The 24,532-nt window shown below is 37.7% G+C and overlaps 3 protein-coding genes across 4 annotated transcripts in view; all 3 read right to left on the bottom strand.

Moving 5' to 3' along the window:
• Positions 1-2,471: 2,471 nt before the first annotated feature.
• The window catches only part of LOC149045913 (gamma-tubulin complex component 6-like), a 96,636-nt gene continuing 74,575 nt past the window's right edge, over positions 2,472-24,532 (bottom strand). Inside the window, exons 1-7 of one of the 2 annotated variants that reach the window (XM_089206675.1) lie at positions 6,250-6,344; positions 6,083-6,139; positions 5,692-5,767; positions 5,077-5,131; positions 4,306-4,402; positions 3,426-3,687; positions 2,472-2,803 (exon numbers count right to left, since the gene is read on the bottom strand). In XM_089206675.1, the coding sequence (XP_089062801.1) occupies positions 2,712-2,803; positions 3,426-3,687; positions 4,306-4,402; positions 5,077-5,131; positions 5,692-5,767; positions 6,083-6,139; positions 6,250-6,285 (675 nt within the window). In that variant the 5' untranslated portion in view covers positions 6,286-6,344 and the 3' untranslated portion in view covers positions 2,472-2,711. Of the gene's footprint in view, positions 2,804-3,425; positions 3,688-4,305; positions 4,403-5,076; positions 5,132-5,691; positions 5,770-6,082; positions 6,140-6,249; positions 6,345-24,532 lie in introns of those variants that run through there. The other variant, XM_089206676.1, reaches the window with a different exon arrangement.
• LOC149045921 (tyrosine protein-kinase src-1-like) lies at positions 20,569-22,482 on the bottom strand. Its single transcript, XM_089206125.1, has 2 exons — positions 22,069-22,482; positions 20,569-21,426 (listed from the first exon to the last, which is right to left on the bottom strand). Exons 1-2 carry the CDS (start codon positions 22,339-22,341, stop codon positions 20,569-20,571), a joined length of 1,131 nt encoding a protein of 376 aa, XP_089062251.1. The 5' UTR covers positions 22,342-22,482.
• Positions 24,128-24,532, bottom strand: part of LOC149045920 (uncharacterized) — a 2,106-nt gene continuing 1,701 nt past the window's right edge. The window contains exon 1 of the mRNA XM_089206123.1: positions 24,128-24,532. This exon is cut by the window's right edge and continues 1,701 nt beyond it. Coding sequence (XP_089062249.1) covers positions 24,215-24,532 — 318 coding nt within the window. The 3' untranslated portion in view covers positions 24,128-24,214.

Raw genomic sequence — 24,532 nt, 5'->3', positions numbered from 1 at the left:
AACATTACACAGTTTCTGAACAAGAACGAAGTAATTACTCCTATTAAAAGTCGTTCGTAAAGCCTATGATAAGAAAATATGTTTCTATTCTGAACTATTGGAACTCTCAGCTTATCTTCAGATGCAAATCAACATTAATCTTTACGTCTTAACAAAAGTGGAGACTATTTCATCGAACTCAATCTTATTTTCTAATTTTAACGATTATTAACTGTTGAGGGACCTGAAACAAACTTGCACTGTACCATGTCGTCCCACTAGGGCACTGAACAATAACAATAGAAGTTAGTGTCATAAGTTTGTCTCTTACTGAATCTAGCGGTGTTCGACTATCGCGGAAAAGGTTCAAAAACGACCTTTCTCCGAACATTGAACTAAATGCTTGTAAATTTTCCCTTGGTCAAAAGAAACATCAAGCGGGTCATTTCCAGCTGCCAGTTCGTATGCATCGGCGATACGCATAATTTGAATCAAAAACGTACTTTAGTACGCACTGAAACGTAAAGTATTATCTATTTCTACGAGAACGTTAAGGTTGATGTTTTCACTCAGTTCTGTTGGGGGTCTAAATCAGCTACCGGATTTGGACCGGGGATTCCAAATCTAGGGAGATTCAAATCCGCTCACACCGGAACACCGGAAAAAAAGGGCAGTCGATCGTTAAAAGGTGTTGATAGGCTTGTGCAACTCCTGCCATTCGCTCGCGCTTGTAAATCTTCTGACCTGAAAACTTAGTTGTTATTAGGATATATTTTAATGAGTTTCCTTTGCGATGTGATAATAAGGGTTAGTTTCCTGTCATTTCCCTGTCTGTATATTCTTGAGGTTTGGCAAAGCCGAATGAGATTGTGTTACAAAAGGTAATAATTTCATGTGTGCGCCCTATTTTCTCTATTTTCAAGTACATAATGTCTCTCCCGCGGAAGATAACTTCAGAGATACGGTTTTCAAAACCTTATTCTGAGTATTCCCTATTCTTTTAAGCACATTTGGAAATCTGTACGTTTTTTTATTAAACGTTAAGCGTGACGAATTCGGGCTTCTCCCTTCGCGAATCCCATATTTACGCCTCTAAGTGCATGACATAAAAAATAGTTCGTATATTAGAAGGTCGCTGTCTCTTTGTGATACGTTTGCATGTTAAGGGTCGATTCCCTGTTAAATAACTCGCGAATTTGATATTATTCTGTGAGTGTGACTGTTGCCAAATAAATAGATTCTTGGGCAAGGCTGCAATTTTGATTCTTTCTGAATCTCTTCAGTTGCCTCCTAACAACGAATTTGTCAAGGAGGAATAACAGGAGTCGCGCAGGCCTGCAAACACTTTAACTTTCGAAGGAACGGCAACAGACAGTGAATCCTCATTACATTCCACGTTTATTCACGCTATCTTGCTGCTAACGATTGCCAACAAGCCAACAGTTGAATTTTAATTATCATTTCGTTAGAGTTCAAACTCAGAACACATCAGCTGTATAATGGGTGGTTTTGGTAACGTGTGTGTTGTTGTGATACGGAATATTCTTGCGTTGAGGTTCATTATTTTTCACTGATTGTAAATGTTGTAACGATTTTTTATTACAAAACTCTAAAAGTTATTAACTCCGGAATAAACCCTAAAGTTCACGCTTTCTTCAAAAGAGATATAAAATACGAATGCGGAAGGCTTCTCTTTTCTCTAACAGCAGAATAGTTCCGACGCAAGAAAAACGTTAGCTAATGTACTGATGAATATACTCAAAACTTTCCTTAGATCCCGAGGACTTCCGGTTCAGAATCTATCCGTGACATATCAATTTCTTGTAAAGGGGGACTTGAAAAATTTTCAAAGACCACAAATTGCACTCGCAATTTACTACGGGCTCGTGAAATATTTGGTCTTCGATAGAATTACTCGATTTTTAACACGAATTTCACTCGAAATCATGTCAGTTCTAATTTGTGCTGTTACCTACAGGTTCTTCCGTGTCATTTAAAGCTAAGAGCTCGTTTCCATATTCGTTTTAAACGTCATGCAGGACGCATGGATCAAGTACGCCACTTTTCAACGAAAATTTGTGTGCTAAAAACACTAGCAAAACCTGTCACATTTCTTGTGTGTTGCAAGAGAGCTATGTACTTATACGGAAAAACCACAATCCGCCCGATCGGATCTCTTTATTTTCCCGAATTTTTTTGACAGTCAAAGTTTACTCGAGCGAACGCCTTTCGAGACGATTATCCAAGACCTTAATTTGACGTAACTTTAAGGACAATTCAGAAAAAAAACTAAGCTTAAAAGAGATCCCACTGCTGTGTAGATCATGTCTATCTAATCCATCGAGACGACTTTCAGAAACACCTAGTTTCAAACAGGTGGAAAGACTGAAATGAGCCCCTGTCGGTTCGGTTCGGTGAGTAGAGAGGTTGGGGGGAGGGGTGAGGCGAAAAAATGCGTTAGATGACAAAACTTAAGACAAAAATCAAAGGTGCGCGTGATCATCTCTCGCTTCATATCTTTACCTAAAAAATGTTATTTCTCTCTTTCAAAGTCGCTAGTTGTTAGTAGTCCGAGAGTAGTCTGTCTACTATATCTTTGCGAAGTTCAGATAATAGCCCTGCAAATACAGTCCTGCTTTATGTGGTTGTTACGTCTCTTAAAACTACATAATAAATAACACAAGTCAAAAGAATATATTCGTTTGTGACGTCGAGGTCAAGTGGTAACGAATTCATTCCACATTGTAGAAGTTGTTAAAGTTGATTCTTAGTAGAAAGTCGGCCAAGTGCGATTGATAACCTCTGCGAACAAGTTTACTGACCACTGAAAAAAAATTAGAAAAATATTAGCGTTAATTTAAATCAAGCGGTTTTTCTGAATAATGGTGTTCTCCTTTAAGGCGGTAACCGGTAAAACTTACCGCCCGTAGTATCTCTTATTGGTACGTAAAATTGCTTGGAATTCTTGAAAATTCAACAGGTAAAGGATTGCACTGCCAGTTTGAAAATTTCTTTTACCCCTTCCGCTTAAAATAAGGAGAACACCTTTATTCAGAGAGCACAGCACGCCGGATGCAACCTTTTTGTGCAGCAGTAACGAACCACCACTGACTCGCAGATGGCCAAAAGAAAAAAAATTATTTCATCAGAGTGCTTTTCTCTTACGTGTTATGAAACCAACACAGAAACCATCATAACGTCCAATCAGAGACGTGGAAGCTATCACAACGAGCCAATGAGAATTCAGATGAAAAAGAAGGCAATTGCCTGAAGAGCGGAGAAACGTAAATGACTAGGCGCGAAAAAAAAAAGAAAAAAATTTGTTTTTCTAGCTCTGCAATTAAAGATATTCAACAGACCCCTGTTACACCTACCACATTCTCCAGTCCCAAAATACTGTATACGAAGAAACACTTAAAAAAAATTCATTTTCCGAAACATCTCACCTGTGAAGAGAAAGGTAGAGTATTCTTTGAATACTTTATGAGTATTACACATGATGTCATAAGCAGGATGAGTCACGTGCCCTGTACCAGGGTCTTGTTGCCATGGGGACGCCAAAAGCTGCGTGCGCAGTTTGAGTATAAGCGTGGCCAGGTCACTAATGATGGTCATCACAGGCGCTGCCTTTCGACTGAGCAGGGAACGGAAAATGGCTTTTCGGAGGTAGTCCGTGTGTTGGTTGTGCAAGTCGTCCAAGCTTCTTACCTGGATAAAGAAAATCAAGAATTAGTTATATTGAAGTCCACAAAGCAACCAGGTGGACAATCAGACATAGCTAATGCTACTCTGGTTTAACGATTTAATTAATGTAACCGAGAAGTTACAATTCATAGACCCAACGTTTCGACACTTTTGTCTAGTGCCCTCATGAGGGGTGATCTAATCGTTGCAACAAGAGGTCCTTTTATATGCTCACTAATTAGCTGTCCTTTTTTTCTGACGAGGTGTAAATTGGGTCAGGTAGTAAGTCGCTATCGTCACGATTTGAAGGAGCGTGGGCGGAGTTGATATGTCAGGCTTCCCAACAAAGGCGCTGGTGGTAACGTCGATTAGTGGTGCTAATTTTAGACTTATCCCATCTAATTGTATGGTTGGTTAGGCATGTGTGCTCCGACAAAGCTGAATTTTCTTTTTTGCAAAAGAAAACCGCTTTTTGCTCTTTCAAACGTTTACGTGGTACACGTTCTAAACTATGCAATCTCTTTCCTGAAAGAATATAATGAATGGCCGTGAAAAGGCGAACGTTTTACCAATCACAATGCCCATATAATTCAGCTTATTTTATAAAGCGTAATGCAGCTAAATCATCCCCAAGTCACCTACATTTAGAAGACCTTCTTGAAACTCTGACCAGGTAACGTTTAGAATTTGATTTGACAAGTATCCTTCAAGATTATGCACAAAGTGTTGCATTTCGTGCCTGAAAAAAGAAACAACAAAGACGTGATGACAGCATTGTAAAAAAATGCGAAACACTTCAATTTACCAAATCAGCCGACCTCTAAATGCCTAAAACTAACATGGAGAAAGTCATTGGCTTGTGAGCAAGCTAATCGCTTCGGCGCGGGCGTTTCCTTGCCCGCCGGAAAGTAAAAGGCGGGCAAGAGAGACAGGAAGAGAGGATGTAATTAACGACACACTAATTCAGTCTAAGAGAAATAGCGGTACTTCTTGTCGCTTCATGCTATTTGAACCAAGGTAAGGTAGGGCAGGATGGGTAACTTGACTAGTGAGCAGACTTCACTTTATTACCCTTTCACGAGGTTCCTAGACAGTCCTGTTATAGTGTGGAAGTGAATTTAACAGCAGTGAGCGAGCCTGCAAAGGACCATCATAGATAGCAGAGCGACTTTGGTGACACGCACAGCTAGATTGCGCGCGCTGCAACGGGTCAAACAAGAGAAACAACAGGACATCACCACTCAAACGAAATATGTATTCCGCTTTCATCACGAACACTAGAAAACGGTATAAAATACATTCACTCTGAAGAGCGCACGAAAAAAATATCTGTTGTTTTTGACAACGTTTTCAGTGGTAAACTTCGTCATAGAAATATGCAACAGAAGGCTGAGAGATGTTCTTATAAATTACCTGGAGAGCTGCAGCTGACGAAGTTGGGGCGAACCGGCTACATTGCGTGAGTAGGCTGTAACACAAGAACATTCGTCGTCAGCAAGAAAATTTAACAATGCCCATTGACCTTTTAAAGTATCATGATCTGAAAACAAATTTCCCTTACATATAATTTACATTTGTTTTAAATTAGTACAAAGAATTTGTTGCTACATCAAAGTAACATTTACTAAGTTTTAGAGGTGTTTTTTCTCATAACCTGTTTGGAGAACAGATACATAGATACATTCTAATCACTTGTAAGAGTTAGAGATATATCACCTGCGGTTAAGTGTGAGGCCTTACGAGACGCGAGCCGGCGAGGGGTCTAGCACCGATTATTGGTGCCAGACCCCGCAAACCTCTTACGTCTCAAATCTTCCTGCCGGTGGAGAAGCGTGCGACTTGAACTATAAATAATGAGGGCGTGCTCAGGCAAGGTTTTTAGCGAAAACTCCTTCACACAACTTGTGGTTTGATTTTAAAAAATTGCTTTACAAGTGTTTCATTTGCCCGAACGTCTCTTTGAACAACAAAAGCTGGCGCTAGCTGTCTACCACTTAAAAACGAAAATTTACACTTTTTTAAGCTTACCAACGTGCTTCAAATGAAACCAAATATCCCGCAGGACCCACGAAAGACGTTTTAGCCGCAACATAAAAGAGAATACCTGAAAGAAACAAAACATTATTCCTACAACCCTCCATTAACATTTCTTTTTAGTTTAAGGTTTAGTTTGATACCTCTAACAGCACACACCTCTGTTCAAAACAACTCCAAGTTCATTTAGTAAGAATTTTATCATATGACACTCGGACCAAACTTTTTCATTTTGAATTTGCCGGCTTTCGCCACCAAAAATACATCGATTATGGTAGTTTCCGTGGAAACGGTCTGTTCTGTCAGAACAGTCAAATTTAGCTTTGGACTACTTTGCTCTGAGAGAATTTATTTCTTTCAAATAAATCCAAACATGATTTCTTACCTTGTTGTATTTCACGACAGACTTTTCCGTAATGACTATATTGAGGGGCCAATCGACCTGATGAGATGAGATGAGTTGAAATGAAAACAAACGAAGAAAAAAAATGTAGTGGACAACTTGAAAAAGATTTACAACAGCAAGGTAATGTTTTGTCTTGGACTACTCACTCTGTACCGCAACTCAAAAAAATCCAGGGTCCCCATTTCTAGTTAAAAAAGATCGGATAAAACATTATTACATAAGAACATATAAAAAAATTAAGACTGTAAGTACTGAGCGTATTTCGGTCGAGAGCCTGAAACCAAATTCAAAGAAATCTATCAGCCAATCAGGGCAAAAGAAAGTATCAAGAGGATTCAATGAAAAGTTAGAGAAAAAGCACGCGAACTGCATCAAGCGCGGGAAAAAAGAAGGTGCAAATTTCCGGTTGGTTTAGTTTTGCATCTGATTGGTCGAAGGTGACACGAACTTTTTGGACCAATCACACATTGTACGGCTGGAGTCCCAGTCTTCCTTGGCCACTCATATAAAACTTGTACCATTAAAGTATTTATATGTATTCTGAAATCATTAGATAGGAAACATCATGACGATTTTAGGTGTTCTTAGAGCAGAGGAAATTGGCTCTAAATCCGACGAAACTTTACAGCAGGCGTTTCAATAACTCTTTCCATAAGCAGCTGCCGGTGGTGTACGCAAATAATAGAGCTTGCACGCAGGTTAAACAGACAGTGGTCCGCGATCTTACAGGCGGCGGTAAATCGACAGTAACTTGCTTTTATTGAGAACCCTACTTAAAGTGACAATTGGCAGGCCTGGACAAAAACTAACGTGTTAAAACTTCGCTCTAAACGAACAGGAATGGTTCAGAATTGAAAATATTAAAATGAAACGGAATACCGTCAGGCTTAAATACCTCAGGCATGTTTTCAGAGCAAAGGCGGAGTTCTGCGCATGCTCCGTGGTATCAGAGTAAATTGAGACTTAAAGAGCCTTTCCCACAATGGAGTTCATCACTGTGGCAGAACACATCTCCCCTGGGGACACCCCTGAAGCAAGCTGTTTAAAAAATAATAATAATAATAAATTGCAGCTCTGAGGTTGTCACGGCCTTTGAGATGAGGATTGCATGACCAGCTAAAACGCCAGTCATGAAGTATTTAAAGAGGGAAGATTGCGAGACCACGCCTATTTCTTCCCCGAAGGAAAAAGGGGACAAAAAAGTCCCTTATCAAACAGCTGGTTGGAAAGTGAGAGAGAAAATTCACCGTCCTCCATGAACAACAGCTTCCTAACCAGATCAAAATGTCTGTTAATCTGCAAGTCTTCAATAAAATACGCCACGATAGCAAAATTTACAAGGGATACCCTAGAAAGCAAGAAAGGAAAAGAAATTATTATACACAGAGCAGGGGAAATGAGATGAGATGACAAATCTAACAGATAGATTCCTCGTTGTCGAGCGTCAAAATGTGGTCAGATCGACAAAGTGGCACACGAGGCGTAGCCGAGTGTCTTACTGAAGTTCTGACGAGGTTCTCTCGTCTTCTGTAATCTATTACAAAACAGACCCAAGGCAAAACAGAATCTATTTGGTATCCATAAAATAAAGAAGCAAAATGGGGTAAATGTTAATCGTGTCGCCATCTATGTGACTGTCCTCCAACAGACCATGAGACACGTTCGAAATGCGCGCGCCCATGAAATACACTGGGATTTTAAATTTCTTTTCGGGAGAATGGCAGAGTATCAATCCCGATAAACATCTTGTCCATGGAAACAGGGTTCTGAAAATAAGAAATGCCAACTAACGTACAACTTACTTGGTTAGAAGAGGCGCCATGACAGATCGCTGAAGTAAAACCGGAAGTGAGATCAGACGCGCTGCAATCGTGTCATTATCATCAGCATCTGAGCTTGCAATTAGGAAGAAAATATTCCCTGACTTTTTATGTTTTCAGGTTAAGATTTCTGATTGCTCATAAATACGAAACACCGTTAATTTAATAAGGAGGGACGAGGTTTACTTCTTACCAGCGTTATGGTCTAATACTGCCGGAACCTATTAACAAGCAACTGTGTATTGTTACTTCAACACAGTGGTCAAAGGTAGGGCATGCGCGAGGGATCAATTATTATTAATTGTCAGCTTGCTCGAACCTCCTGGAATCGCGATAATTTTTTTCGATTCTCTCGCAATTTCGTGATAGAGGTCTCTCCTTTATTTCAGACTTCACCTGTCTCGACAAAAAAAAATATTACGGTTAAAGGAATTGGTGTATTTTTCCCAATTTCCGATAAAGGGTGAAAGGAAAAGAGAAAAGAAAGGGAAAGGAGAAAGAAACGTGCAGTCGAGCATCAACTAAGAATCTCGCGCTCATCCTCACGAGGGTCATTTCTTTCGGGGTACCAGCGGACGACCCGTATGTACTTCAACCTCTCAAGAGAATATCAACTGTTGACTTACTCTCTTGACTTCTCTAGAACAAAAATTGGTTCCGAGAGACTGTTCGTCATTTACCCCCTGTGGAGGGAGGGAGAGGAAGTTGGACGATACAGATGACTACAATGGTCATAAGCGATGCTACAAACATTAAAATTGCCACGCAAAAGGCTGCCTTGCAAAATATTCGTTCATAGATCAATAATAAAACTAGGCAAGAAATTGCTTTAGGTCAAGTTTTCAAAGGGATTGTTAAGGGTCGAAAGTCCCCGGAGCACGACCTCTGTCTAGGAACTGACGGATACTATGCCAACGAAACGTTGCGCACAGTTCCCTGTCAACGTTAAGATTTTAACCATATTTTGTTTGGTATCGTCGGGTTGGACTAAGCGTTGATCAAGCGATCTGTTACAGAACTGGACACAGCAATTAACAAGAAGTATGAAATATTTCTACTCTTTTTATTTTATTATGCAAGGCAAGCTCATGATTTTAAGGACCAGATGTTTCTTACATCAAAATACAAGTCAGCTTCGATAGTTTAAAGAAAAAAACATTACTCCAAAGTAAATTTTGCCGTAAATTAAGGTCGAGTATTTCCAGCCAAAACCATGTCTCCATTGAATTTCTTTTCAATGGCTGTCCTTAACTACCCTGTTGTTCTTGCGTCGGAATATTGTGTTGTTTGTTAACGACGCCTTTTGAAGAGAAGCCTTTTGCATTCTTGTTGTATGTCTCCTTTGAAGAAAGCATAAGCTATGGGGTTTATTCCAGAGTTAATAACTTGTAGAGGTATTTTGAAATAAAAATCATTACATGATTTATTATCAGTTAAAAATAACAAACTACAACGCATCATTATTCCGTAACATGATAGAAACACACACGTTGCCAATGCCACCCATTTTACCGCCGACCCCTTGTTTTGAGTTTTAGCTCTAGCAACCGGTTGATTAAACCGCAATTTCTTAACTAAAGTGCGATCTCTAGAGTATACAGCAAAAAACATGGACGCAAGAAAAAAGATTAGAATTATGCACAAGATTACCTCGAAAAGCAAACCCAAGTAGCTGTAAATAGTCCTGATAAGATCGATTGCGATGAGTCCAATTGACACTAAAGTAAGAGTGAAAAGAAAAGGAATTCCCCAAGAAGTTAGAACCATTTGAATGACTCGACGGCGCTTCATAAAAGTCAAGTATTTCAGAGGTTTCACAACAGCAACATAACGTTCCAGTACTAATCCAACCAAGTTTGTTCCAGAGGTGTAAACAATGGACGCCCTTACAAATGTCACAATTAATTCCTCTGTTGAGGGTGGAGCGCATTCAAATGCAAGGCTGTAGAAAAAGCGTGGAGGAACAGCAAGCATCCCGACACCAAAATCAGCCACTGCTAAAGACACGATGAATGTGTTGGTTTTGGTGCGAAGCTGACGTTTACTGCAGACGAGGAAGATGACAAATCCATTTACAACCATCGTGAGAATACTCAGGAACCAGACGAGCCAAACCACGTTTCCATTGAATTTCTTCTAAAAGGCTGTCTTGGACTTTTCAATTGCTTTCTTCGGTCAAGCCAAGAGTATTTTGAAAGGTTTTAAGGATGAAGAATGTAATTGTATTTGTATAGAGTTTTTAATCAACCATCTGGCCTCATCTAGCCCACGCAAGAGTTAATTGCAGTGCAACACTTGTGGATTAAGTGCGTCTCTTTTCTTAAAAAATTGTTTGGTAAACACACAAACAGAAATTAAAAGCATTTCACAAAGACTTATCAAGAAAACGTAACGTTATAAATTTCCTGAAAGCGTTCGCCTTTGACAATCTCTCTTGACATACGACAGATGAAGTACATGACTTGAATACTTGTCAAGTAATTCCTTTTTGGTCGAACGAAGATCTTCTTTAACGAGCATCGCGGAAATGTGATATCATTGTTACCTACGCTACAAAATGTGAAAAATTTCCAAATGAAAACGGGGAAATTAAGAGTATTTATATCAGTGAATCTTATATCGGCTTTGACTAACAAAGATAATGGTCAATTCCCTGCTAAATTAAACAGAGCTCATGGGGAGGTTGCACATATGCAAATCGACTGTCGTTGACGAAAAGTCAGGCAATACAGCACTTATTTTCCAGTATTTATCGTTTCAAAGTAATAACGTTATTCATCAACAAGAGCTTAATACTCTAAAACATCGAAGAGAACATACAGTGAAAAACACAGTAAAATTGAGGAGGAAAATTATATATTTTTACTCTGTATTGTTAAAATATACAACGCAAGCTCATAGTTATAAGAACCAGATGTTTCTATGACTAAAATACATGCCAGCCTAAATGATTAATTTAAGAAAAACATTTTCTCCAGTAACTAAAAACGGCCTCAAAATAATCAATATGTGGCCTTATCAACACTACTTCTCTAAAACAGGTGACTTATCTTTGTTTCATTGAGAGCTTTTTAACTGAACAGCAGTTTAGATAAAAATTCATATGTCACGAATAGATTCTGAACCGGAAGTCCTCGGGATCTAAGGAAAGTTTTAAGTATATATATATATATATATATATATATATATATATATATATATATATATATGTATATATATATATATGTATATATATATATATATAATTTGCACACTGGAGAATGTGCTTCCGTTTTCAACGCTTTATTAAAGACCCTATATATATATATATATATATATATATATATATATATATATATTTATTTATTATTATTATTTTTTTAATTATTTTTACTTAAAGCACAAATACTAGAATAATACAAACAAATACAAAGTTAATTACACTAACGCTTACGCTACTCACTAACACTAATTACGAAATACTGCGTTACATTACATTCACAGTCGGCTAAAATTAATTTATGTTGTGGTTATATAATAATATAAACCTAATTTGTACAAATACTTCTACATCAAATTCCTTTTTTGATAAAACTGTTAATACCCGATACTCATCTATTGAGTTACAATAACATGTTTTCCCATTTTTTATAATGAATAGATTCTTTTTTTTTATTCTTTTTTGCAATCAAAAATTCAAATTTCCGAGTTTCAGATGTTTTAGCCTTCAGTAAGGATACAGACGGCTTGATATTTTTACAACGACATGAATAAATGGTATATTTTCCAAGAATGATTATGTGATTTAACAAACAATTCCCAGGGATATTATCGGAAATACCAAAGAGGATTGTTACCTCATCAAGCTTATCAATTTTCATATTGTAAGTATTTAACCAAGAAATAACCGAAAGCCAAAAGTTTTTAGTGTAAGTACAGCTGATTAGAAGATGCTCAAGAGTTTCTTCGTGATCTCCACAAAAGGTACACATCGGAGAAGGAACCAAATTCATTTTATATAGGATTTTATTGGTGTAGAGAATACGATTTAAGATTTTGTATTGAAAGGCTCTCGTTCTGGTGTCAAGAGTGACTCGACCCGGCAATAGATAAATATTTTTCCAGTCTATATTACCTGAAATATTATATACGGAATTAAACTTAGATTGGGCAGTCGGAGAAATCTGGATTCGTTTGACCAGGGTGGAATAGATTGATTTTGAAGTCATTCTAGTTATATCTTGAACATCGTCTGAAACAGTTTTGTCAATTCGGTTGTTATTATTCTCTCCAACGTTAAGGAGCTGTTTCCAGTTAGGCGGAATGGCGGAAAAAATGCCTTGTAGGAGTAAGTAATCTGACAAGGAGAGATTTTTCTCTCTAAAAGCGTCCCACCTTTTTAATTTTGAGTTATTTGAGAGAATATCTCCAAGTTTCACAAAACCTGCTTCTTTTATTCTCTTGTTGTATATTGATTTCTTGTTAATCAAGAGGTTCTGGTTGTTTCAGATAGTCACATTTAAAACGTCCTGTTTTGTAACTATTATATCGTGATTGCCATTAAAGTCAGACAAAACTTCAAGACATTCTTTATAAAAAGAAGGTAGTTTACAGGGTAGGCGCGATGGATTGAAATTGCACTGAAGCAGGAAACTGGTTCCTACATTCTTAAGATAATGAGACAAGAAAACTTTCCACGGACTACTATTATCATCTAAATACCTTGCCAGACACACAATTCTTTGAGTTTCAATTAAAGATTCAGGGTGAGACATTTTGAGGCCACCGTCTTCGTATTCACTGATTAAGGCTAGTCTTTTGACTTTGTCTTTGCCTCTCCACACGAAATTGAATATCACAGAATTTATGCTTTTAATTATATCCTTATCAAAAGAGATAAAGGAGGCCCGATACATAAACTTAGGCATAGCAAATGTTTTGACTAATTGAATTTTACTAATTAACGTTAAGTTTCTCCATTGCCAGCAACTTAAGGACTTTCTTATTGACTTTAAAGTAAGGTCAAAGTTAAGCTCTCTGCTTTTACGCTGATCATAAGTGAAAAATATACCTAGTATTTTAATTGGCTCATTCACCTTATTAATATCGAGAGCTTCGTGATTTCGATAGGAACTTCCTAACCAGTAGGCTTTTTTTTTTGTCCTTATTTAGTTTAAGCCCTGAACATTCACCATATGTGTTCAATAAGGAACTAAGAGAGTCATCGGCGAAAGTGATACATTTGATTTCTTTGTTTTCTACTACTATACCTTTTATATCTCGAGTCTGTTTGATAGCGGTAAGGAGGGTTTCCAAGGCTAAAATAAATAAATAGGGCGAGAGAGGGTCACCCTGTCTAACCCCTCTTCTGATTGAAAAAAGAGGAGTTGCTACACCATTGTTCATAATGTAGCTGGATATATTAGTATAGAAAAGACGTATCCACCTAATAAAGGATTCTCCAAAATTGAACTTTTCCAAGGTCTTAAAAAGGAAGTTCCAACTTAAGGAGTCAAACGCTTTCTCGAAGTCAATGGTCACCATGAGACCGGGGAGATTGTATAACTTTGTATAGTCCATAATATCACCTATAGTTCGTACTGCATCAAAGATGTTCCTTCCTTTCACATATGCGCACTGTTCAGCACTAATTAAGTCGGAAAGAACTTTCTCGAGTCTTAATGTTATAGCTTTGGACGCAATCTTAACATCCACGTTTAACAGAGAAATGGGTTTCCAATTCGCAACATATCTTTTATCCTTGTTTTTCTTCTCAATAAGTTTTATAATTCCTTGTTTTTGGGAGTTTGCCAATTCTCCTTTTCCATAGGAACTGTTTAGAGAGTCAACTAACAAATGTCCTAAGGTGGGCCAAAATACTTGATAAAATTCTGCTGTCAGGCCATCGTTACCCGGGGATTTTCCGTTTTTAAACGTTTGTAGAGCTTTAAAACACTCCGCCTTTGTAAGAACCCCTTCACAAATTTGTTTGGCATCTTCGTTTAAAGTTGGCAAACGACATTGATCAAGAAACGCATCGCTAACATTGTTATGATTGGGTGGGTCGCGGTTAGAGTACAATTCAGTATAGAAGTCATACAGTTCTGATAAAATTGATTTGGGATTAGTTATTAATTTACCGCCTTTATCAAAAAGTTTACGGACGCAAGAGTTGCTCATCTTTCTACTTTCTAAATTTAAGAAATATTTGTTATTTTTCTCACCATGTTCATACCAATTGGCTCTAGAACGAATAACATTACCTTGAATAATATAATCATACAGTGAGTTGTACTCAGATTTGATCGTTTCCAGCTGTACAGCGTTATTTTCTGTCGGATTAGAGTCAAAAATCTATTGGCATTCTTTCAATTTATTCTCGATTTCGCAAAGACGACTTCTCCTTTCTTTTGCCTTTGTTTTGCTATATTTCATTGTTACTTGTCTTATTTTGTATTTAATTAAATCCCACGGAAGACCTTTGTCTAACACTTCATTAAATTCTACTAGCCACGAGGGAACGTTGTCTTTTATAAGATTGATATATTCTGGATCTTCTAACAGGCTAGAGTTAAATTTCCAATATGACGGCCCAGTTGGTTGCATTTCAACACTGTTAACCTGGAGCACAATAGCAGCGTGGTCTGTTTTAATGGCAGAAATTATACCTGTGCTGTCCACGTCATCTTGAAAATCATCGCTTATTAGCCAGTAGTCTAACTGAAGTTGGACTAAAGGCTTATTTTGTTTCCACGTGTAACGCTTTTTGTCCGGGTTCCTTAGTCTCCATATATCTACCAGGTTAAAGTCTAACATTAGCTCGCGGATTTTGGTTACCACGTCTTTTTTTTCCGTTTTACTTCCATAGCTATCAAGTTGAAGACTTAATGGCACATTAAAATCACCTCCCATAATAAACCTGTAGTCCTGGCCATAGTCACTCTCAAGTAAAGTAGTCCTAAGGTTTTCATAGAAGTCAACAGCGTCATGGGTGTTGTTAGGAGCATAATATTGATCAACAAAACGGGAGAATCTTGAACTAACGCTTCAACGATGACGAATCTGCCCTGGCTATCTTTCTTGACCGACTTCAACTCAAATTGAAGGGTCTCACGTATTAACACCAGAACGCCTTTGCTATGATTGGATCCGTGCGAATAATACATATCTCCCAGCCACTGAGATTTCCAACTATCAAAAACATCTGGCGTTCTCTTGCAAAAAAATAATATCCGCTTTCTGGTTCCTAGCCCATGTAAAGATCGATTTGCGTTTGTTGAGATCATGAATTCCTCTAACATTCAAGGATAGAACATTAAAGCAAACGTTATTCATAAGAGTAAGTTGATAGATATTACATTCTTAAAATATGAAAATGAGCCGGGTATAAAAATCGAGTGCGGTTTGAATAAAATAAATTGGTATCTAACAGACTGCGATAAAACTACATGAACATAAAACGAAAACGAGAACGAAAGCGAAGACTGAGGGCGAAAATAAGTTAACCAATCCCATATACCTCTTGCTCCAGAAGAACTGTTTACGAGCGCGAACAAACGACTAGTACATCATTCCACCCGAAACCCTTTCACCGGAATGTGAAAAAAAAAAATCAAACTGGTAGTGCCCATGAGGTGTGAGAAAGAATATGCATAACGGATAAAGTAGAAAGTGACAAAAATGGCAGGAATTTTCTACTGCTTCTTAAATTAGCATTTTCTAGAGAAAAAGAATGATCATGATAGCAACGTTAACCCAAATAAACTTATTACATTTTACATTTTGACGTATTTACCGTTGACGTAAAGTTTGTCGGGCTCCGATCTACTAAAATAAGCACGTTTACCGTCCTTCCTGGCATTCTTTAACTTCTCCATTTGGAGCTTTCGCATCTCGTGGATTTCTTTCGGGAGGTCTTCATACATCTTGTATCCTGTTTCCTTGAGTTTACGTCCGCATTTGAGCACCCGTTCTCGGTCTGAAAATCTTAAGAAACGCGCAATAATGATCCTTTCTCTTCCAGTTTTAAGTATATGCATCAGCTAATGTTTTTCTTGCGTCGGAACTACTCTGTTGTTAAATAACGACCCCTTTTGAAGAGAAGCCTTCCGCATCGTGGCTTTATATTTTTGAAGAAAACGTAAACTTAACGGTTTAATTCGGAGATTATAACTTGTTGAGTTATTTTCCAATAAAAATCGTTTCCATATTTATGACCAGTTAAAAATAATAAACTACAACGCAAGAATATTCCATAACACAATAGAAACGCACACGTTACCAAAACCACCCATTTTACAGCTGATTTGTTCTGTGTTTGAACTTTAACGATCCGATGATTAAAATTCAATTGCCTGGCTACAGTGCGATCTCTAGAGTTCAGATTGTAAACAACAAGAAACATGGATGTAAAAAAGATTAGCATCAAGCACAAGATTTTTTCGAAAAACAAATACAAGTAGCCGACGATGGTCATCGCATGTTCGAATGAAACGAGTCTAATTGACAATAAAGAAAAAGTAAGAGTAAAAAGAAAAGGAATTCACCAAGATGTAAAAACCATTTGAATGACACGGCCGCGCTTCATCAATGTCAAGTGTTTCAAAGGTTTCCCACGGCAATTTATCCGTTTACAACCATCGTGAGTATGCAGAAGAACCAGCCGAGGATCCAAAACCACAATTTCTTTGAATTTCTAGTTTAAGAAAATTTTAAGCAAGAACGTTTTAGGCAAAAAGAATTGTTTATATAAGGGTTCAATAAAACCATCTCGCTCCCATCAACTCCTAAATGTACTCAGGACAATGGATAATGTTTAGTTGAGTCGCATTCAAGGCTGCAAACATTTCAATCGGTAACTTGATCCGAAATTTCACTCTCTATCTGCGTGTAATAATGTACATGAAAAAAATACGCGCGTCTGATTGGCTGAAACGAGTCCATTTTTCATGTAAAACGAGTGCAAAGTTGTAACACGAATGCAATATTGTAGTCTTTGAAAAATTTACTTGTGCTTACTAACACCAAATTGCACTCGAAATCATGTAGTTATTTATACTTAAAATATACACGAAAAGTTTACGCGCTTCTGATTGCAAAAAGGTTTATTCCTAAATAACTCTAAGGGCGACATTTCTACCTTAGGAATTTGATGCAAATTCAGATCAACACATGGCAGCTACAAACTGGTTGGTTCCATCCATATATGGAAGATTGTTTCGAGTATATATCACTCACACTGCACGAAAAAACGGATTTAAACAGGTTTGCGACAGAAGTAAATATGATGCAAATTTAGCCTTCTAAATTTGACCAAAATTATCACCAGAAGTAATTATGATGCAAACACAGATGTTTATTCCGTTGAAATTGCGTGCAAATACGACGTAAACCTGAAATCTACTTTACATTTGCTTCGTATTTGATACCTCCGCAAATCAACAAATCCGGTGTACATTTACTCCAGATTTGCTCTCTGTGGAAAAATAATGTTTGCTTTCTGCAAAAATCTAAGCAAACATGTTGCAAATCTATATGTATGCATCACTGTTTTCCAACGTTTACCCAAACTACATCCAAAAACTTTCGCGTGCGTTTTACTCATGTAACATGTGCAAATATTTACTTTTGAACAAAATTTGCATTACTTCCAAATGACCAGATTTGCGAGTGTTTTCTCACATTTGCTTTCGGTTTTCTGATAGTATTCGTTCTGATGAGGGATGAACGTTCGAAACGCCATCTTTTTGAGGTGACAATGTCAACCTAGTTGACTAAACAATTTTCCAACTTCCACTCCGCAACCAACACAGCATCAGTCCACTTTAAAGGAAAACTAACCCCTTAACAAATTTTGACCATGAACTGAGGCATTTCGAAGGCAATAAAAAAGGAAAAAAGGGTCATCTAAAGTGTGTATAATGAACACAAGTCATGGGGTGGATAAAGATCCCCCCTGAAAGCATAAACTTTATTTCCAAAAGAATTTGGAATTAACACTAATTTACATCAGTTCAATTATACCATGACGTAGAAAATACAGTCAATCTGAGTACAGATCGACTAGTTGACGGTTTTTTAAAGAATCGGTTTGAGCAATGTCACCGCCAAATTTTTCCACTGACGTTTCTTAGTCTTGTCTTGTATTTTCTTTAAAAAACGCTGCATTACAATGAAAAAGAGTGACATTGGGTAAACCATTCACACCTGATCTGTACTCCACCCAGGATGGCCACCCCTCCCGGTTCCCCTTAGTTCCTAGTGACTGGGGGATATGGGCCTCACCCCCAGAGACTACCAGGACTCCTGTCCAGGGTGGCTACCCCCACTACCACTCAATCTTATCTCCCCCCAGGAGGGCTTCTTTCCTGGTCCCCTTACCCCTAGATTTAAGCACTTCCCTGCCACCAGATTTTGACCATTACCTATTGTGTGTTTTCTGTGTGGTACCTGGCATAGAGCCTTTATGCAAAAACACTGCCAATTGGAAGAGATTATTAACTCACTTATTAAAAAATAATAACTACAGTGTTCATGTAGTGCTACTGTTGCCATGGCCTAAATCTTAAAAGAAGAAAGAAAATCATAAGAGCACAACATGCTGAATCCTTTGTCAAAAGTCTCCCAATCTAAACCAAAACTGATCCCAATACAAGAAAGTTATCTACTTTGTGAGTGCTTATACACTAGGGATTCACCATCAGGTCTTGACACCTCATTTCACTGCCATTTTAAACAAGTAAAGCGATGTTCAGCAGTGATTAAAAGCAATAGAACCAGATCCACTCTCCATCATGTATTTTGGGATCCAGAGCTTCTCTTTCAAATGACCCACAGGGGAATTATATTTACTGCAGAAATAACACGGTCCATAACCAAAACTTGTCGCCCATTATTTGTATTCACTACAAAGTTTGCTTTGGCTAACTTAACAGATGAAACATCTGTCCTGTCCCGTTTCCGGTGTGCTGCCTAAAGATGAAAACATCTGGGCAACTACAAGCTTCCACCTACTCTGCAGTGAACACACACTTGTGAAATTTAAGTGATTGAACAATGTTGAGTTTAGCCTTTGGTATTTACCTTTCTAATCATGATGATTTCATACAGTTAGTCTGGAAAAATTAATACCTCCGCCAATCATTGAATTTACCTTACAAGGGAAGCTTCCGCTAACTTAACAGATGAAACATCTGTCCTGTCCCGTTTCCGGTGCGCTGCCTAAAGATGAAAACATCTGGGCAACTACAAGCTTCCACCTACTCTGTAAGGAAAGCCGAATTAAAGGTAAATATTTCACCATCACTTTTCTGTAGTTCCAAGCTTGCAAAGGAGGTCATTTGAAAAAAGAAACCCTGGTAGTATGACCAGAAACAGTGGTTTTGGCTTTCAGTTGAGCCTGAAGTAAATAACAATTCTCCCACAGAATGTGAAATCCTTACTTGTGCAGTAAAATATGTCATACAATAGTCAAATCCACATTATAAATTTAAATTTATAGCCAGGTAATTTTAAAAACAGAAGAAAAATAACCTAAGATCGGACGGAGTGGACTTGGCTTTCAGTCCACCTAGAGCAAAACTTCAGTAACTTATCAGTAATTTTATTAGAAAGCTATTTTTTTTTAAAATAAAGGTCACAATATTAACATCATTAAAACACTTTTACCCTTTAAGCCCCAATACCTGAATACACAATTTGCCAAATAATCTCCATGCATTAGTCGAGAGAATTAATTTGTTGAAAGATGAAACCCTTCTCCTTGTGGTGTTTATTTGGTTGTCATAATCTTTTCCTTTAATGAAGTAATGATGTTGTGAGGGGAAAACTGTTTTGGGTGACTCTTGGGACTTAAAGGGTTTGTAGCCCTGCCACAGTGTCAGAGTGTTTTAGTTAGGGGAGATATGACAACCAATAGAGAGAAGGAGTATGATGTCACTTTACCATGGTAGCAACATTTCTGGATCACAACAGTGGGGAGCTTAAGCAACAACCACAGCGACGGCAACGAATGGCAAAAAAAAAATCAGTTTATTATATAAACACCAATGAAATACTAGGTGAGCTTTCTTGCAAAAACTTGATATCTTCACAGGTGGAAATAACATGTTATCCTCACATGTGAAAATATCACCTTTGCTATGGCGAAATAATAACTCGTGCCTTTCACACCAAAAAACTGTTAAAGTGAAATGGTTTGGTATTTCATTGGTGTTTACATAATAAATAGAACATTACATGGCTGCTCGGACATACGGAATTTCTCTTCTCATTCAACACTTGAAGAGAAATTTCTTATCTCCGTGCGGCCATGTAATATCCTCTAGCAAAACAACAACTTTGCAAGTGCATCACATTTTTCTGTACATTTCTTATCCATCGTTGCAAGTCTGCAGCTTGAAACTTCCTAATTTCACGTAACTGGTTTATGGAGTTGGTGAACACAGCACAAGAATTTTCTTTTTCTTTTTCTAAAGTCAGATACGGTCCTTTTGGATTCAACCCCAGAAAATAATTTCGCCATGATCTTACAAATTAAAAGAAACTGAATAAGATCGATAAGTTTGAAACAGTGTGAATTCACTTTTTAAGTGACCTTTTCACTTTGTTGTCATCAACAAATCTGACATAACGACTTCTCCTCTCCATTTAATATCAAGAACCTAATCATGATGACAGAGACTTGACACTGACCAAGAGGTGATCCAAAGAAGCCCTAGCATTTGGGTCATTCTTTAAGCTGCATTCACTAAGGGAGAGAAGTGGCTTGCAACCAATCTTGGTTGCAATCTGCCTTAACAGACGGCCAAGGGCATATACATCACTTGCATGAGATGGAGGGTGGGTTCCTGCAACAACTTCAGGGGCAACATGGGTGTACTTCTGTTTGTATGTCTCTTGTTCTTGTTTGGACAAAACTTTTCTACTGGCTTCCTGTTTTCTAATGCACTTTCCAAAATCAATGATTACTGGCACAAACAGTGTATTTTTGTATGTAAGCAAGATGTTATCACCTTTTATATCCTGATGAATCAGTCCAGAGTTGTGCAACACTTTGAGTGCTTCTAGAAGTTGCAAAATGACATCAAACCACTCTTGATTTTTTAAAACCAAGGTACAGCTATGTAACGTCCTGTGAAGAGTGTATGCTTTGCCTTCCACATTGCAAAACTGAAGTACTAACAGGTAAGGTTTGCTTTGTGCACAAACACCATAAACGTAGGGAAAACATGGGTGATCCAACTGTTTCATCAGTGATGCTTCTTTGATAACACTGGAGTCTGATGACAGGTGTGTGTTAAATTGTTTAACAGCAACTGAAATCCCTCTGTAATACATTTTATAACAACGTCCAAAGACACCACATCCCAGTAACAGAGGTTGGTCAGTAGAACCACTTGGATCTTTCACATGACTGAGATGACTTCTCTTTACATGTGACACCGGTTGATCTGCAGAAACTGGGGCATCTTTATGTGCCTGTTTCTCATTCTCCATAGTGTTTGATTTATCCATTTTGCTAGTCTGAAAAAAATTAATACCATTCTTGCCAATTATGAAATCTGATTGGTTCTCAGTAGCCCTTACATTTTTTAATTGCTTAATTTTGCCGACGCACCCATTTCACCCTCCCCTCTAGATCCGCTCCTGATCTAGTATAAACAAGAACGCGGTAAATCGCGTCCTAGGGCTTTGAAATTTCAAAGTTTTCTGGGGAAGCATACCACAGACTTTTCCAAAAGGAGGCGACTAGCGGAACCTTGTTGTTACAGTCGGTTACTGTATTTAAACCTGCTGGTGCCCGTTTCTCGAAATTCCCAATAATTAACGGGCCCGTAAAGCTGTTGTTGTTTACATGCAAGGTAGAGGTTTCAATAGTTTTGCATCTAACATGATAAAAATATCAGTTAATGAAACAGAATGGAGTAGTTTACTAGCCAGAACCCGCGTTGTGATTCTTTATATTTCGATTTGAAAATTTGATTTCGGGCCCGAAACGTTACCGGGGCTTTCGAGAAACGGGCCCCTGGCTACTTCAATTAGTAATGAATACATAGCTGTGAGATATTTGCAGAAGCGGCAGATGTTAAAAGTCTTAACCCTTCACTGTAAACATTAGATGATATTTAACGGACTACGAAAAATTACATCAAATGGCGTTCCTACCCGTTCACGAAGATGTAGAGCATGCCATTTAGCGTAATACTTCCTCGCAAGATGGAGCAATCTTTCATTCTTCGCTACGGTCATCGCTCGCTCATCTCCAAGTGCTAACAAAGCTTTTCTTCTTTTATCTTCTTTGTTCGCCGCTCTAGCCTTTCTCTTTCGCTTTCTTCTGTCGTTCTGCATTGCTGCTCTTTCTTTAGGGGTATTCTTTCTCCAAGAAAATGGCTGGTTTGTCTTCATAATATTTATACGATGCTTATGACCGCCGTCCATATTTCCCGCCTCTGAGCCATTTCCCGCGTAAAATTGGGTCAGCAATGATGCTCAATTAGATAATTACGTCATTTATGATACGCGAAATCTCCATAAGGGGTGAAACTTTGGCTTGGTTGGGTTGATACCTTTTAGGGAATGTAATCGTTCATCAACGACTTAATTTGTCCAACAATTCCAACATTTGACATATTTTACTCTGTAATACAGTAGCTCTTACACATTTCAAGGGGCCAGGATGTGTTCTTTAATTTATATTAAGTTTTGCACAGATTTTTACATGATAGAAGAAATTATGTGTGCACTAAAACTGGTCTGAAAAAAGATTATGCATAGGTTTTATGTCAAGCCTGTGCATTAATAATCAAGTTATAAGAAAATAGTCGAAGGGTAGGGTGACTCCTGATGTAATTTTAATAAATTCATTTGATCCTGTTAGCCCTTTAACCAAACAAAAAATGACTAGTTTCCAAACCCTGGGCCTTTTAAAATACTTCAAAAAGTTGAATTCCAGCCCTTTCAAATACCTGAAGCCTGAAAAATGCTACCCCTAAGCAGATCCTCCAATTGTGTATAAAGCAGATATCATTCATTTCTCCTCCGTCTGTTCCAGTCCTTTGTCAGAGGCAATTGGAGTATTGTTCTGGCACCCATCCACAATGCATGGAGTACATGCCACCCTTTTTCAGTTAAAATGTATGTGGGTTTATTTCATTCTTGACTGAAAATAGATTAATATGAGCAGGGTATTTTTTTACCAAGATCACCTAATTGGATTTGAGTAAGATAGAAGCAAGCCAGGTTTCAAGAACTGAAAATCGTTCCAAACCCACAATTTAGCCACATCATCCCACATGTGCATGGTTTTACATACAAATCCTTGTAATTTCGAAATTTTCAAAACTGTCATGAAATAATACCAAAAGCATTACAGGGCTCAAATATCCTTTTAATTCATAACAGGCAATTTGAGCCCTTAAATGTGTAAGGAAAGGATTAAATGACAGTTTAAAAAATTTTAGAACTTACAAGGATTTGTATCAAAAACCATGCAAGAGTGACTGAGTGGCAAAAGTTGTTTTTCTCATACAAATACTTCTAACTTTGAGTGGCCGTTGCACTCACTACTTTTGAAATATATGACTGAAAATTCTCAGGCTACCTAATTTTAATATGCTTTTCAGCTTGTGCTAACAAAATTATTTAAAAAAGAACTGTTTTCGTGTTTACCAAAGGTTGATCATGTGATCACAGTTATGTAAAGACCCTATTGTGGCCTTTTTCCACCATACTATTTATGAATGAATGTAAACAGGCCAGGCAACTATAAACTACCCTTCCTGAAATGACCAACTGTTTCAAAATAATTATTATTGTTACCCTTAAAGCTGTTTTTCGCTAACAACAGAGTCACAGTCAGAGTCATAATCAGAAGTGTGAAAACAGCATTTTAATTCCACTTACGACTCCATCACTTACCAACTAGTGAAAACCCAATTGCAAGCAGAAGCAGAATTAAACTCATCACAATGCATTTGAATGGATTGTTTTTTCACCAGATCGAGTCTTACACTATGTATGACTCTGATTATGACTCCGATTTTTGATTGTCACTGAGTCATAAGTGCTCTTACACGCCTATAAAAGTTTTTAAAAACTAAAGTTAAAAATACATTAATCATAAAAAATTTATTTATAATGGTTCAAAAAGTGGATTCCTTTTCCACAAATGAAATTTAGCCACAAAATAGAAACACAGTATTCGATCAAAGGAGACTTTTCAATTACTCTGTTTAAATTTTTTTTAAAACAATTTCAAATTCTGTAATAGTGTAACTCATTGCAGAGTCCAACATTTAACAGATTAAAAACGTTAACAGTGTAGTTTGCGTGGAAGAGGACAAACTACTAACACATGCTCCCGTTGAATGACACCAAATACTGGCACAAACCTTCCATGTACTCTCTTAACAGGAATGAAAGTAGCCTCGCCTTCCAATTCAAAGAGATCCTTGCACCACACCTCCACTGGAGCACCTAAGGAGTGCCGTGAAGGATGTGATTGAAACCAGCGCACAAAAGCAAGTATGCATGGAACAGGCTGTCCATTGACTTTGATTGTCTGTTCCATGAAAAACTGAATGATTCCAGGCCTAAGATCACTTCCACTGGTGTCAATTTTTCCTCCAAG

This window comes from Pocillopora damicornis, chromosome 5, assembly GCF_964200805.1.
Source record: "Pocillopora damicornis chromosome 5, jaPocDami1.2, whole genome shotgun sequence".
Classification (NCBI taxonomy): domain Eukaryota; kingdom Metazoa; phylum Cnidaria; class Anthozoa; order Scleractinia; family Pocilloporidae; genus Pocillopora; species Pocillopora damicornis.
The sequence above is the reverse complement of the archived record's forward strand: the minus strand, read 5'-3'. Positions and strand labels throughout refer to the sequence as shown.